Here is a 14,261-nt window from a genome sequence, read left to right on the forward strand (position 1 = left end):
CTTGTCTGACATTCTCTGGTTGCCCTACCAAATGAGACAAGGTGATTAAGACAGTACACTTATCCTCATAATGGCACCATTTTCTTTTTGAATATAAAGTAAATTAAAAAGTTATTGAACAATATTTGCTGCTAGTGTTATTGCAATGCTATTGCTTCTATCTATATTTTATGCCACTGCCATATATTTATATATGTATATATATACACACACACACACATCCCTATACCCTAACCCTAACCCTAAAAACTGTTCAGTAACTAATAATAATAATAACAGTGACAAAGTTATTTTGGAACATAAAAACTCCATGTCTAAACACTACTGTATAGGGGACTGGGCTGAATACAAACAGCAAAATAATAAGTGAAGCATCACCTCTTCTCTAGGCAGCCAATGGTCAACCTCCAGATGATTTGGCTTGGGGTGATGGGATTTGTAGTCTAATACAACTAGAGAGTTTAGATGGGGGATAGCTATGATTCAAAGCAGTATAATGTTCAAGCACCCATTGGTAAAGTGGCTGGAATATGATTTCACAGTGAAGAGCACAACCATATGTCATACAGATGACAAAGTTCAGATTTCATGACAGTGAACATTTGGAGATGAACAAAATGCATACAGTATTATTCTGTAACTCAAACCATTCATTTCCCTCCTTCACCCAGGGAGTACGGATATTACTTTGTCTCCCCATTTCTCTCCTAACAACCTAGTAGGGTGAGATATTGTGACTAGCTGAAGATCACTCACTGAGTTATATGGCTGAGTGGTAACTTGAACCCAAGTCCTTGTCCTCACTCAGCTCTCTCTAACCCACTGTTTCTCAACCTCAGCTACTTTAAGATATGTGGACTTCAATTCCCAGAATTCCCCAGCCAGCATGCTGGCTGGGGAATTCTGGGAGTTGAAGTCCACACATTTTAAAAGTTGCTGAGGTTGAGAAACACTGCTCTAACCAACACCCAATGCTGCAATTTAGCCATAACAGATTGGGCTGCTAATGCTACAATTTACCTAACAAAAAATCCTTTTATACACAGTGTGTGGGTGATTTTAAGCCCACTGCCCAAATCACAAAACCAGGGAGCCCCTTTTTAAAGAGGCAGTTACAATTAAAATCTAATTAAACAACCATATTTCAAGAAGCAATGAATGAACTGGCTAATTGCAACAAGTGTTAATCAAATAAAGCTGGAATGGTAAAGCAGCATTTTGCATCACACGGTTTATTTCCAGTTTGGAATTCTTTAACCAAGTTCATTCACATTTGCTAAAGAGAGGGCCTCTGAATGTTTGAGCAATCATCTCATCTAGCAAGTGTGAAACTAAGAAAAGCTCCCTTACCCCGTCGGGGGGAAATTATGTTTTTATGTTTTTTTAACTTTTTTTTTTTAAAATAAGAGTAATCCAGAAAACAGACAAATTGCAAAACGGAAAAAAGGAAGGAAAGGAGGAAAGGAGAGCACGCCCGAAAGAAACCGAGGGTGGTTTTCTCCCAGCTAGCCTTGAACGTGAACAGTCAGGCTCCCCATCAGAGAGTTGGCGAGAAGAGATCTCCGAGTGGCTTGCTTTCTAGCCCGGCTGTCTCTTCCGAAAGTGACGAGATACAGGCAGGGGAAGCTAACAGCTCTCCAGATGGCTGGAGAAAGTGTTTGTCTTGGGTTACTCGAGGGCGGTCTGGAGTTTTAAAGGAAGCAGCCGCGGGGAGCGGCTTCGCTTGGGAGCAAGTGGCACGTCCACTATATAAAAGGGAGGGGGGGAGGAGGCGGGAAAAGACAGGAAAACGAAGGCAGCCCTGCCGCCCAAGAGGAAAAGGACCCGAGGATAGTTAACATATACTTGACCCCCCCCCCCGCCCCGGTTTTTCTCTTTCCTCCCGACACAGATGTCTTCTAACTCTATCACCTCCCACTGCTTTAAGCCCTCCCTTCTGCACCTGGGTAGCTGAGCCAGGCCAGCTGCTTGCAGTCGGCTGCTTGACTTTAGAGGTGGCTGTAGAAGAGGAGGAGGAGGAGGGGGGAGAGACCCAGGCGCACCCACCCAGCCACCCACCCACCCGTACACGCGCGCACACGCGGAGACAAACAAACAAGCGGCGGAGACGCTCCTGCAGGGCGGGTCTGCGCAGCCATTGCATGGAGCGGCTTGCCCAAGGCGGTCGGGCGCGAGGGGAGCCCGCCGATCTATGACTCGCCGCCTTCGAGAGAGGCAGCAACGGGCGCCTCACCACTGACAGCCGGACGAGCGACTGCGGCTGGGACTTCAGCTCGCCTTGGCCCGCAAAGAGGATCTCCGGGCGGTCCCTGCCGACTCGTGGCGCGCTTCCCCCCTTCTTGCGCCGGGGATGATTCTGCAAACCAGGTGCGATCGCTCCTGGCTCTCGGCGCGGCCCCTCCAGTAAAGCTCCCGCAGCCAAGCCAAACCTGCGCGCGCCGGAGGAAGGACAGCTGGACTTTTGGCTTTGTGTTTGTTTCCCGCCCCCCTTCCCGGCGTTTGGACTTGAGTGCGCGGTCGTGTGAACGGGGCTCCTCCGGCTTGGTGGGGGGGAAAAGAAGAAAGGAAGCGAGGTTGCGCTCCCCTCTTCCTGGCTCGCCTTTCTCCGCCAGCCGGCCTGGGGCTGTCGGACCTCCGCCAAGAAGGACGGGAACTTTTTATTTTCAGCTCTCGGCCTGTGGCGAATGGTTGGAGTCTCCAGTCCTTTTCGGTGTAAGTATCGCCGCCGCCGCCGCCCCATCCCCGGCAAAACATGTGGCGATAGGAGGGAGCCGCGCTGCTGGATCCTGGAGCCGCGCTGAGGACTGGCTTGTGGGGGCAGGCAGGGAATCCTGATTCTCTCCCCCGCGCTGCAGTCTCAGCTAGGCGGGCTCTAGCGGCAGCCTCGACGCCTCTCGGATGGAGGCTTTCCTGAGCCCGCAGAGGGTTGGGTCGCAGCAGCGTCGGTTCTGCTTTTTGGCCCGATCGACGCGTTTCTCAAAGCGCCCCAGCGCAGGAGCGAAAAGTTTTAGCCCTCCTAGGTTCCGCCTGTCCTCTAGATCCGAGGCGGCGCGCGGCGTGCCTCGTCCAAAATTAGAGCTAGTAGGAAGTAGACCCGGTTCCCCCCCCCCCTTCTCTTTTCCCGGGGAAGAAGTACAGCAGCGCCTCTGAGCATGTACGGAATGATTTCGTTGAACGCCGAATAATCATAGCCGTGCAGTTAGGAGAGGGGGGAGGGTCAACTTCAAAGCCATAAAACTGATCTCTTCCCTATAAATGTGGTCTCCCCGTGGGAAGTTGTTCCTTGCTGAGTACGACTTCGTACGATGCAAAAGTGCTTGTAATATTTAAACACCCGTAGTGGTGGCTTTCATATAGGCAAACATCAGGATAGATACATGTCAGGCACTTTCTACAGCGAAAACAATGTAGAAGTGATATGAAAAGGCATCCCTGACTTGCTTTTTTGCAGAAATGCATTTCAGGTAAGACACGCTAGGCATTGCTTTTTCAAATCCGAAAAATCCTAAATCTTCCTAACTTTTATACGTGTTGCTGCAGTAGGTATCGATATATGTAAGGAGAAATGCACAAAACTGTGTATTAACTTAAAAAAAAACCCTGGAAATTGAAAGTTCTAATTAAATTCCTTTCAGAGGGATTGGATTTATGAAGGAGTCTAAAACAGGATGCAGTTTTGTAAATGTATTACATGCTCCTCAATAAGCTTGTTTACTTAGAAGTAAGAGTCACTGAGTTCAGTGGTTCTTCCAGGTAAGTGTGTTTAGGATAGAATTATAGCCTTAGCTTAGGAATCACTGATATGTTTTCTTCAAATCAACACAATTCAAAAGTCACAGAGGACATACAACTGATCACTAACCATTTTCACTGGTCTGAAGTTTTATTCACTTTACTGTTTCACTGTTAGGAGAGGTTGGTCAGGGAATCTCCTCTGTCAAACTATTTTGGATTTAAATTAGCACATATGAGCCAAGTTCTCGTTGTATTATTTAGATAGGAAAGTAGAGTATTATTTATCCTTGGACCAAATATGCACTTAAATATGTGACTATCACAAGTTGAATTATATCTCTGAACTTCTTTTTCTTTGACAGCACATGTGGAAATGGTGGTGGGGTAGTGCAGTTGTATGTATGTTACTTGGAAACAAGTCCCATTGCACTGAGCAGGGCTTACTTCTAGGTAAATGCATAAAGATGCAGCCTTAGATTCACTATAGATTTTACACTGCATTTTACACAAAAGGGGGCATTCCTAAGAAGCATTATAATCTGGCCCACCTCTTTGATGGATGACTTCTGAGTCTTGGAATGCAAAAATTCATGTACTTAATGTAACTCTGACCCCTTTAACTTTTAACATTGCTTCTCTTAATTAATCTGTTCAGGTCCCAGACTTAAATGGCTGTCTGCAGCTGCTGAAAATTGATTTATCCCCTGATGGTGGTCTGAGTTGCTGACCAAATCAGTTTTTTTTCTTTCAGTTCTAGATAAATTTTAATCTGTTTTGATTGTTTAATGAGTGCATAGTTTTTAAATAAACAAAAAACTAGCCTTCTTAGTGTTGACAAAATACCTTAATAGCAATTTCAGAATTTCATCACTTGAATATTTGTGTTGATAGCATAATGTACTTCAAAAGCTCCATAAATTGGCACCTTTTTAAAAATCAGATGACATTGTTTTCTGAGAAAGGTGCTCCTCATGCTGATCTGATGGACTTCTACTTAGTTTTTATTTCAGTTAATTACTGACTAGATAGATTGTAGAGAATAAATAGGTATGGCATGGATGATGCTCTTATGGTACTAGTTTATAATGGCTATATCATAATTGATAATGATGTTGCTTTTTTGAGAGAAGCTGGAAAGACTAATTCAAATAATTCTGGGATTACTTCCTAAATAAAGCTGACTGACATGATATTCTATAACTACAAATTTTTTAAAGAAAGAATTGCTTTCTAAAGAATCTTTCTAGAAACCCAATCTGAATATTATTTACTCAGAAGCATATGTCAATATCCAGTCATTAAATTAGTGACAGGAGATGGGTGGCTTCTTCAAGTCTCACCAATGATTAAATGTCATTGTATTCACGAGTACTTTCTTTAAAGTATTGCTATGAAACTTTTCAAGACGGTATATCAAATTTCATTGTGCATGTTGAATCAGCTTGGTTGATTCTACATCTCCCTTTCTAACTCTCCAGTATAGAACAATGTAATACTGTAAATATAGTTTATCGTTTAGAAAGCCCATAGCATCAGCTGAATGGGAAATCCAACCTTCATTCACATAGTAATGAGAAATACTTTCGTTTCAAAATCTCATGAATGAACTAATAGACAAGTAACATTCTGTTTTGCAGTGGAATGTAGTTAATGATATTTCATTCTAGTATCTGCTGCTGTTCAACTTGCTTTTCTTCAAAGACACCCATCATTTCAGGGATCCCTGTTTTGTTTTTGAAATAGCATTTTACCCATTCCCATTGTTAAGCTAGTGCTGGTGACCCTCCAGTAAAGGACCACATGTATACCTTTGTTTGCATCAGTGTGTCATCCCGAATGCTTCTGCTACACATCATATCTTATGCTGAAAAGTACTGCTTGTTGCATAGAAAGGGGGAGTAGGAAGCTCACGGCACCTGAAGCAGTGGTCAATGGCCAGCAAGCTTAAGGAATTCTTCTCTGTCAACTCCTATTTCTCACTGTTTTGAAATGGAGTTCAGCTGACAGTCACTGAAAGAAAAACCACTGAGGTTCTGTGGAGCATTTCTTAGCAGGCATTCTGAGAGCAGCTTCCATTGAAGACAGAGAGGGAAGCACTCTTGCAATGGGTGTTTGTTCATACTTCAACTTTGTTTGCTGCAGTCCCGTTGCTATTAAAATATTAGATAATTCCAAAGGATTGATGATGGGTAATCACTGTGGCCGTATGAATCTCTCTTTTTTCCCCCCAAACAAATATTTTCCAGTGCCCCCATCAAGTTAAATTTGGAACTACTCAACAGAAATAAAATAATCATCTGTGGTTGGGCAAAGGTGATTTCTTATGAATTGGCTCTGCCTAGAATAAGTTTTAAAAATGGTCTTTTTCTCTGAGCCCTGAGTTGGAAAATGATAGTTATAGGAGTTTTACTATCACATAAAAAGGAATATTATTATTAGAATGTAAATGGCCCATCTTTCATGGAAGAATGGGCTCCAGTGTGAAATTTTTTAAATCTCCGCATTCCTTTTAACATGCTGAGCACTGAATGATCTGGGTAGACAAAAGCGTTCAAATACATGGCATAATTACTTTTTCACATGAATTCATACATTGTTAAATACAGCATTTGTTTTTTTTTTTAATAGAATGATTATATTCTAATTCAAGCTTGCTTTTGTTTGAGTTTATAGGGGAATAAAAGTAGCAGTGAATAAGGCCAGTATTTACAAGTATGAATGGTTAAAAGATTAATGATTATGTAAAGAGAGATTTTGATTTAGAATTTATTAGCTTAATCTGAAATGCATCAACTACCATCTTCATTATTTTTTTTCACCTTCCTCTGATAAGAAAGTTCTCAGATGATGTTTGAAGAGCAGTGAATGTTTTATTAAAGTAAGCATTGCCTCAGTATAATGGAGGTAATTGTGAGTGATAAGAACCGAGCAGGGTTGTGTATGTTGTCTAAACAGAAAGAGCTACTTTTGCCCTATTTCTAGAACCCATTTGTGTAAGAGAAGGGTCACCTGCATGTTCACGCTAATTAAAGACTGAGAAGTGGTAAAGCAAAGAAATGAAACTTGAGATGCTTCCTTGCAGTGAAATTTAATTATATTATACAGAGGACAGCACTAATTTTGAAAGAAGCTAAATGCTGTGTGGTTGCCATGGACTTGTACCAGGCATCAGAGGTGGATGAGAAGGGGATGCTAGATTTACATTAAGTATGCATCTTAGGAGCAAATAATAACATTGCTTATTTTAATGCAAGATATTCAGGATAGCCGACAAGAATTCTTCACTAAAATGGAATAAAATATTACAATTCCTCTTCCAAGTATGTATTTTCTATGCATTCTGTTTGACCTTATGTTGATGCACATGACCACTAACCTTAGAGGAATAAAAATATATATTGTGCCATAAAAAGATCTTAGGAATTTCTACCACATCTGCTTATAGTAATTATGGCCATAATTAACATAAGAATTACAAGTGAGGTAATGACGAGCTGAGCAATGAGGTATTATGGCATAATGGTCATATGTCGGTATTCTCACATTATTGCACACTAGAATTCACATATTCAATGCAAGAAAAGATATGTTAGATTTTTGAAGCATTAAACAGCTAAAAAAGCCTCTCTGCCTAAGGCGGATAGACCTTTTTGATTTATAAGAAAGTAACCCATTATTAAGAGAGAATCAGTTGAAATTAAGATTTGTAGCCCCAAGCTTGGACTTTTAGACAGCTTTGATTATGAATGGTTCATCTCTTGCACATTTTCACTCTGGCCATCAAGTGTATCACATATATTGCTTCCTTTTTAAAGAAAAGTAATGGAAAGTGATAATTTTTTTTAAACAAAAAATGAGATACCTTATAAGGACAATGTGTGAGCAGATCTGGAAAATAAATACAAGGAATTTTGAACTAAATAGTTGGATAGAATCCTTTGTTGGAAGATGTGCTACAGACCTGGGGCCAAATCTACTGTTTTCCACATAACGACTGTACAACCAGTGCTTATTTTTTCTATAGTGTAGTATAGAGTAAAGTTCAGATTGCTTTCAAACCAGCAGACCAGTGCTATGAATATTGACTTGAAATTAAGTCTGACTGACTGGATTCAGGCAATTTTGTTAAGCCATGATCAGCTTAATCTGATTTCTTGAATAAATTGCAAGTATCTGGATATACATAATTCACTAAGCCAGGGTTTACAAATCATAATATGCTAAACCAAAATCAAACCCACATATGGAGTATGTGAACCCAGCCATGGCATTTCATAGAGCTTACTCCATAGGATTGCAGACTAACCATCTATGGATTTCACCTTATATGATCCTACATATAAAATTGCTATTACCAGAAATGATCTATTTGCGCTGAGTACGCTTCTGATTTTATTTGAATGCGTATCTGATTTTTCTTGAATCTGGTAGCCCAAAACATGAGTATTAAGAGAAAGGGGTAACAAGATGTGAAAATGTTGTATCTTTCAAATATGTGAAAAAAAACTGCATGCCAATTTAAACCAATATAATTTGTTATTTTTTCACAGTGTACATTTAGAAATATCAGAAACAATTGTCCAGTTTTTCCTTTTCCTATATTAATCTGATTTGTTAAAATAATATTTTGTTGCAATCACTGGCACTTGGTTCTAATAAATTATATTGATGATCAAGCTGATAGAATTGTTTCTTAAGAATGTTTATATAGAAGTAAATGTTGTAAGTGTAAACCTTATAGGAAAGAAGAATACCATGTGCTGTGTCTCAATGATATCATGAAAAATTTACATTATTAGTTTGATCGATTATGTGCCATCAAGTCAGTGTTGATTCTTATTATTCTTATTATTCTTATTATTCTTATTCTTATTTTAGTCGAGGGTTTATGATAAATCTCCTTTGCATATTATTTCATTATAGTGATACAGTTTCCACATAAATAAATTTCTCCTGTCAAGTTAGATTTTGGCTTGGCCTTTTATCTTCCACTTATACTTTGGTGGAAAAGAGGTCCCTGTGCTAAAAATGATTTTGGATGGGATAATAGAGTATCTGTCTTTTCCTTTGCTGTTGACCTGCAGTTATTCCAAAATAAATTAACCATCACATTATGGCAATGATAGTTCATTTCTACTTGTTGAGAAGTGCCTTGTGGATCAGGTCAAACATCATTCTAGGCTTACATGCCCTGCTTGGTTATGGCAAACAGATGCAAGCTGGGACAAAAAATTGGGGAAAGACATTTGCTTCTATTTGACTACATTTGGTATCCAGAAGTATGCTTCTTCAGAATAGAGATGCACCACTTAGTTATTATGACAAATAATTAAAAGCACTTGATCTTGTTGGTTCATTAGTCTATCTGATATACAGTATTTTCTTTCTACTTGAGTTTATTCTAATTTCATCCAGAAACTCTATTTCAGTTTTTTAAATCAGTCAGGAGAGGTCTCAATCTCCAACCATCTAATTTGTCACTTCAGTACTCCTGTGTGGAGAAAGAATAACAACTTGCACAGTACAGATTTTTTTAAAAAAATAAACATTGGGTTTGCCATTGGAAAGCAGTGGATTAGAAATATGTCTCTCTTATGTTTCATAAGCATATTAGATACTGAAAGAAGAAATCCACAAATGGTCAAAGACTGAATTCAATATGACTTCCTAATTTATCAGATTAGATTACTCTGTTGCATATGTCACATAAATTAAAAGAAAGGGAAACCTTCTTAGTTCGCAGCTCAGGGAAGAGATTATAGATTGTGTATTTCATTTATTAACATGTTGAAGCCAATTAATTACTTTTAGATGGAATGCATGGCTCATTGGGCTGTCAGTTTAGCAGATTAGGACACATTGTTCAGATCCTAATTTAAGGTAGGTCATACTGATGGCATCACCACCTTTTTTGTTCCTCCTTCTGTAATTGTTTTTAGGGGGAAGAGATTGGAGAGAGAGTGGTGGGGGAGGAAAGATGCAAAAGAAAAAAAAATGAATGCACAGTATAAAAAAAATAGAAGTCATGTTATCTGGGACCAAAGGTGATTCTCAGATCCGAAAGAAATTGCTGGCATAATTAACTGTGTTGTAGCAAATGTTTTCAAATAATGATGATAAATAATAAACATCATCTTTGATTCTAAGGTAAGTTTTTTATGGGCAAATTAAAATGAACCCAGTACATAAAATTTATTACCTTGATTGGATTTTTCAGCATAGCATATTCTAGTAAAGAACTCCATTTTGTCAGATTTCTTCATCAAACAAGAACACATTTTTGCTAGCTGTACACTGAAGGAAGGCAACTAAAACTTCCAGATTGCAAGTATATTTCACTCAGCCTTGATTGGTGGCCCATTATAGTGTGATATTGTGCATTTTGAAAAATTAAACATAGCGGGGAAAGAGCAAGTACTCCATGAAACAGGCAGGTGACTGACACAAATTAATGTTAATATCTGGAAAAGGAAAATTAAATTGTTATTCAGTGGTAAGAGAAACAGAGTTAATATGCTATGGGGAAGTGAATGAAGATTTGAATGTCAACTTTCCTAAACTTAATTTCTAACCCTGGGGCAGATAACTTGATGTGGTTCATAAGATTGGACTACAATGACCATAATGCTTTCAAATTAGATGGTTTTATCGTCCAAAACTCTGGAAGAGCCTGGATTGTCCACTGTTGGGTGTTTGATACCAGGTTCAATTCCCCATGCCGTTATGAAAAATAGGGTTGCCTTGGACCACTCACCGCCTTGAGCCAATGCAGCATCACAGAATTGTTGTGAGGATAAAACACAGTCCATAGAAGAGTGATGCACACCACCCTAAATTCCCTTGAGGAAACTCAGACTATAAATATAGTAAATCAATTTGCCTTTGCATCCATTTTTTACTTCATATCTTCTGGGGCATGACACCTAGCTGAGAAAAAGCATTGCCTCTCTCAGAGAGAGAAAGGGGAAAAAAAGATAGATGCTTATGAAGTAAATGTTAACTTAAGGGGGAAAAATATGGAGACCTGGAAACTGCTTGCAGGTCTGCTTTCTTAGCAGGTGTGTGTGTGTGTGTGTGTGTGTGTATCAAAGTTGGTCTTTCTACTTCCAGGCGGAGTTGCCCCTCTCAGTCATAGGCCAATGCCTTTCTCTCCCCCTCTGTTTATTTTTCCTGCCTCCATCTGGATCAGGCTGATATTGTAATCACCCTGATGCACATTGCCTCTCTCTCTCCCCCCCTGCACCCCCCCTTTCTCTCACACACAATGTGCCATCCTGACAAGGCTTTTACTTCAGATAAGCTGCAATGTGTGTTTAATGAATACAAAGCCCTCGCTGCGCTGCTGTCTCGGTTCCTGCCCGTGTGCTCCTCAGCCAGAAGGTAATCTTCAAGCAGAGGGAGGGAGGGAGGGAGGGAGGGAGCACCGCTTCTGCTTCTCGCTCTTCTGCAACAGCCCTCTCCTTTTTCTCTAAATGATGCTAAAGTCGATAACAGGCTCCAAGTGAAGATGTAACCTCTTATCTTGCCTCTCCTCTTAGCTGGTGGAGAATTTACATTTAAAGATTAGCCTGGAGTGAGAGGAGAAGAGGGATCTATCTACCTGTGTATGTGTGTGCGTTGGGGAGAGGTGTGATGGAGACCCTGCTGGCCCTGCTCACCCCCCCAGCTCAGTTATTCAACTGGACTTGCAAAGGTGGGATTATTCTCCCTACCTTTCCTCACTCCACTCTGTTTTGTTTAATTGGTCAGCCTGATTGGATTTAGGATTTTTTTTTTTTTTAAAGAACATGATAAAGAAACTCTGGCTTTTTGGGTGGGTGGGTGGGTGGGTGGGTGGGTGGGTGAGGACCGGTAGATTGACTGGATTTTAAAGCCTGAGATGGGAATTAAAAATGAATGCCATAATAACATGTTTCACCCTTTTATTAAGTGAGAATGGGGAAAAGAAGCTGCTTTCTGTGCTAAATTTGGCAGGAAGGGGGTTCTGATAATTTTGGTAGATTCTTTTCAAGAGTTTGAGGTGGTCTACTTCTGCTGAACTCTCCTCATCTTTACTAAAGTTCCTCCATGCAAGGTCTGCTATAACGGGCTTCAGAATGAATAAGCGTGCAAAATAAGAAGGCAGACCCAATGTTTAGACAGCTCAAGAGGGTTTACTCTTTTGTAACAATTCTTAACTATTGCGGCCTCATAGGATTTCTGATTTATATTTTATACCTGGATGTGTGAATAATTTCTGTCAAAAGACTGATCATGCAATTTAAAGAAAGAATATTTGTGTTTAATGTTACAATCTTGGTCTGGTTTTAGTTGGGATGACACAGATCTTCCTGTGTAAGATTTTTTTTTAATGATACAGTGCTCAGAATTCTTCAAAACTGGAAAAAACAAGAGAAATCTATTAACTGAGAAAAACATGATGAATTTTTAATTAATATTTTTAAAACTTTCTGTTAAAACAATTAAACTAAAAAACGAAATGAACCATAAGTCAGCCCAGAGAACGGTTGTTTGTAAATAAGCTCCTTAGAAATCAAATAAATATGTCTTAACTTGGAGGGATTAACCCTTTTGCTACAGTGCTTGGTCAGGTGTATGCATAGCTAGCTAAAGAAACATCCAATAGCTGCAAGCCTAATTAAAATCTGTTTAAAGTGAAAGGGGCGGGAAGTCATGTATCCATGTTGACAACAGAAGATCAATAGGATGAGACAATAGAGTCCCATTACTTTACTTGCATTGACTGAATATATTGACATTTCAGGTTTACGACTGCCTCAGTAAGCATGATGGAACACAAGTTCACAAACCAGAAGGCAGGAGTGCCACATATATTACTGTATGTTGTGTCTGCCTTCAAGTCACCTTATCATTGAAGCAGAATAGTAATGGCTAAGTGCAGGACACTTGGAAAGGTTTAGATCTCTATCCATTACATAGAGCAGATCTTAGGAACTTCTTTAATTAGCGCAGGAAATTATAGTATCTTTGTCTTTGCATTTCTCATGTTATGTTGGGGAGCAGATGCTTAAAATTTTTCTGTGAGAATTGGTTGGCAACTGTGTCCAAATCTATTAATCCTTCAGAATCCAGAATTCCACTGGATTCATAGGTTGTATGAGAAGTAAATGGTACAATTTAAATACCATTTCTTTCTCTGGGAATGTGCACTGGATCAGTTTCTGATACAATTGTCTTTTTTTTTGCTGTCACCTTGGATCAAGTGATTGTCTGCATGTACTGATGTATTTTGAAGACATATTAGATGTGAAACATATTAAAACCTTTATTATCTCAAATTCTTTGAGATACTTTATAAAATGGAACTGGTAGTACAATAAAACTCATCAATGCTAGGTAAGCATGGAGATGGAAATTAATTTAAAGCAGACAAAGAGCTAATATGACAAGAATCACCAATGATTTAACTCATTTTTTAAAAAAACCTCAATGAAAATATAGCATGAATTCAGATAGTATTGTAATAATACAACAGTTGTGGCCATGAAGTGAACTCCTGATGTTCCTCTGAAATGGTGTAGAGAAAATGAATCCTTCATACTATTTTCATGAAAATTTTAGGTTTCCGTTTGATCAGCAGGTGCTGCTGAGATGAAAGCCACGTGTAAATTTTCAGAAGGCCATAAGTGTCAATTCAGAAAAGGAAAGTGATAAGAGAAAATGCAATCAGTTTTCCTGCTTTCAATTTGTGTAGGATTTGAAGAGCTGTTTTGTTAAACTGCTACATCTGTTCCAATATGAATATTGAACTACTTCCACTAAAAATAACACCCTATAATTTGCAAGCCACTGCAATCTTTTGTTAATGTGAGTGGGTTATTTGGGGGAAAAATTGGTTCTGAAAAACTGATTCTAGCTTAATGTGCATTTTTGTTTATTAGCACTTTTATCAGGAGCAGGAAAAATAGTGTTATGCAGCTAGGAATTTATCATGGTGATGAGAAATAAAAAATGTGTTTTCATAAGTAAACATTAGTACATTGTTTAGCAGATGTTAATTTTGGAAAAAAGTAGTTTTGAAATGAGCCTTACAATAATATCTTAGGTTAAAATCTAGTATTTATTATAATGTGACCTTTATTCATTTTCTACTATTTTCCCACTCTGCAGAGTAATACAGTGTAGTCTGTTTCTTATTATACCAGCAAATCAAAATTTTAAGGTAATCAAGGGTATTTTAGTTAATAGGGCTTTCAGAGCAACTTTTTCCATATTTAAATAAAATGGTTAAATTATGCTTGAGTGTATTCATTAAAAATCCTCTTCAGTAATGTTGTTAATCAAGTTTTATGGAATGCACAGGACACAAATTTTAAAAAGCAAGTGGGTGATAAAAAGTGTAGAATAGGCAAGGGAAAGAGCTAGGCATTTGTGAAATCAGATGTTTTATTTTTATTTTAAACCGATGAAGGAAAAAATGCTAAGTGATATTCAAGATCAGGTAATTAGTCATGAAAAAAGAGGTTAGTATGCCAGGAGATTTTCATAATTGAAATGTATACCCA

General features: G+C 38.9%; 1 protein-coding gene across 3 annotated transcripts in view; it reads left to right on the forward strand.

Moving 5' to 3' along the window:
* The first annotated feature begins 1,990 nt into the window (after positions 1-1,990).
* Positions 1,991-14,261, forward strand: part of RUNX1T1 (RUNX1 partner transcriptional co-repressor 1) — a 164,668-nt gene continuing 152,397 nt past the window's right edge. The window contains exon 1 of one of the 3 annotated variants that reach the window (XM_088149143.1): positions 1,991-2,712. Coding sequence is in view for 1 of the 3 variants with exons in the window: in XM_088149141.1 (XP_088005267.1) it covers positions 2,685-2,712 (28 nt within the window). In the remaining 2 variants the exon portion in view is untranslated. The remainder of the gene's footprint in view (positions 2,713-14,261) is intronic. The other 2 variants (XM_088149140.1, XM_088149141.1) reach the window with 2 other exon arrangements.

The sequence above is a fragment of the Python bivittatus genome, unplaced genomic scaffold, assembly GCF_059951505.1.
Source record: "Python bivittatus isolate LINGU-HERP-01145 unplaced genomic scaffold, Pbiv_v1 ctg000590_np1212, whole genome shotgun sequence".
NCBI classification, from domain to species: domain Eukaryota; kingdom Metazoa; phylum Chordata; class Lepidosauria; order Squamata; family Pythonidae; genus Python; species Python bivittatus.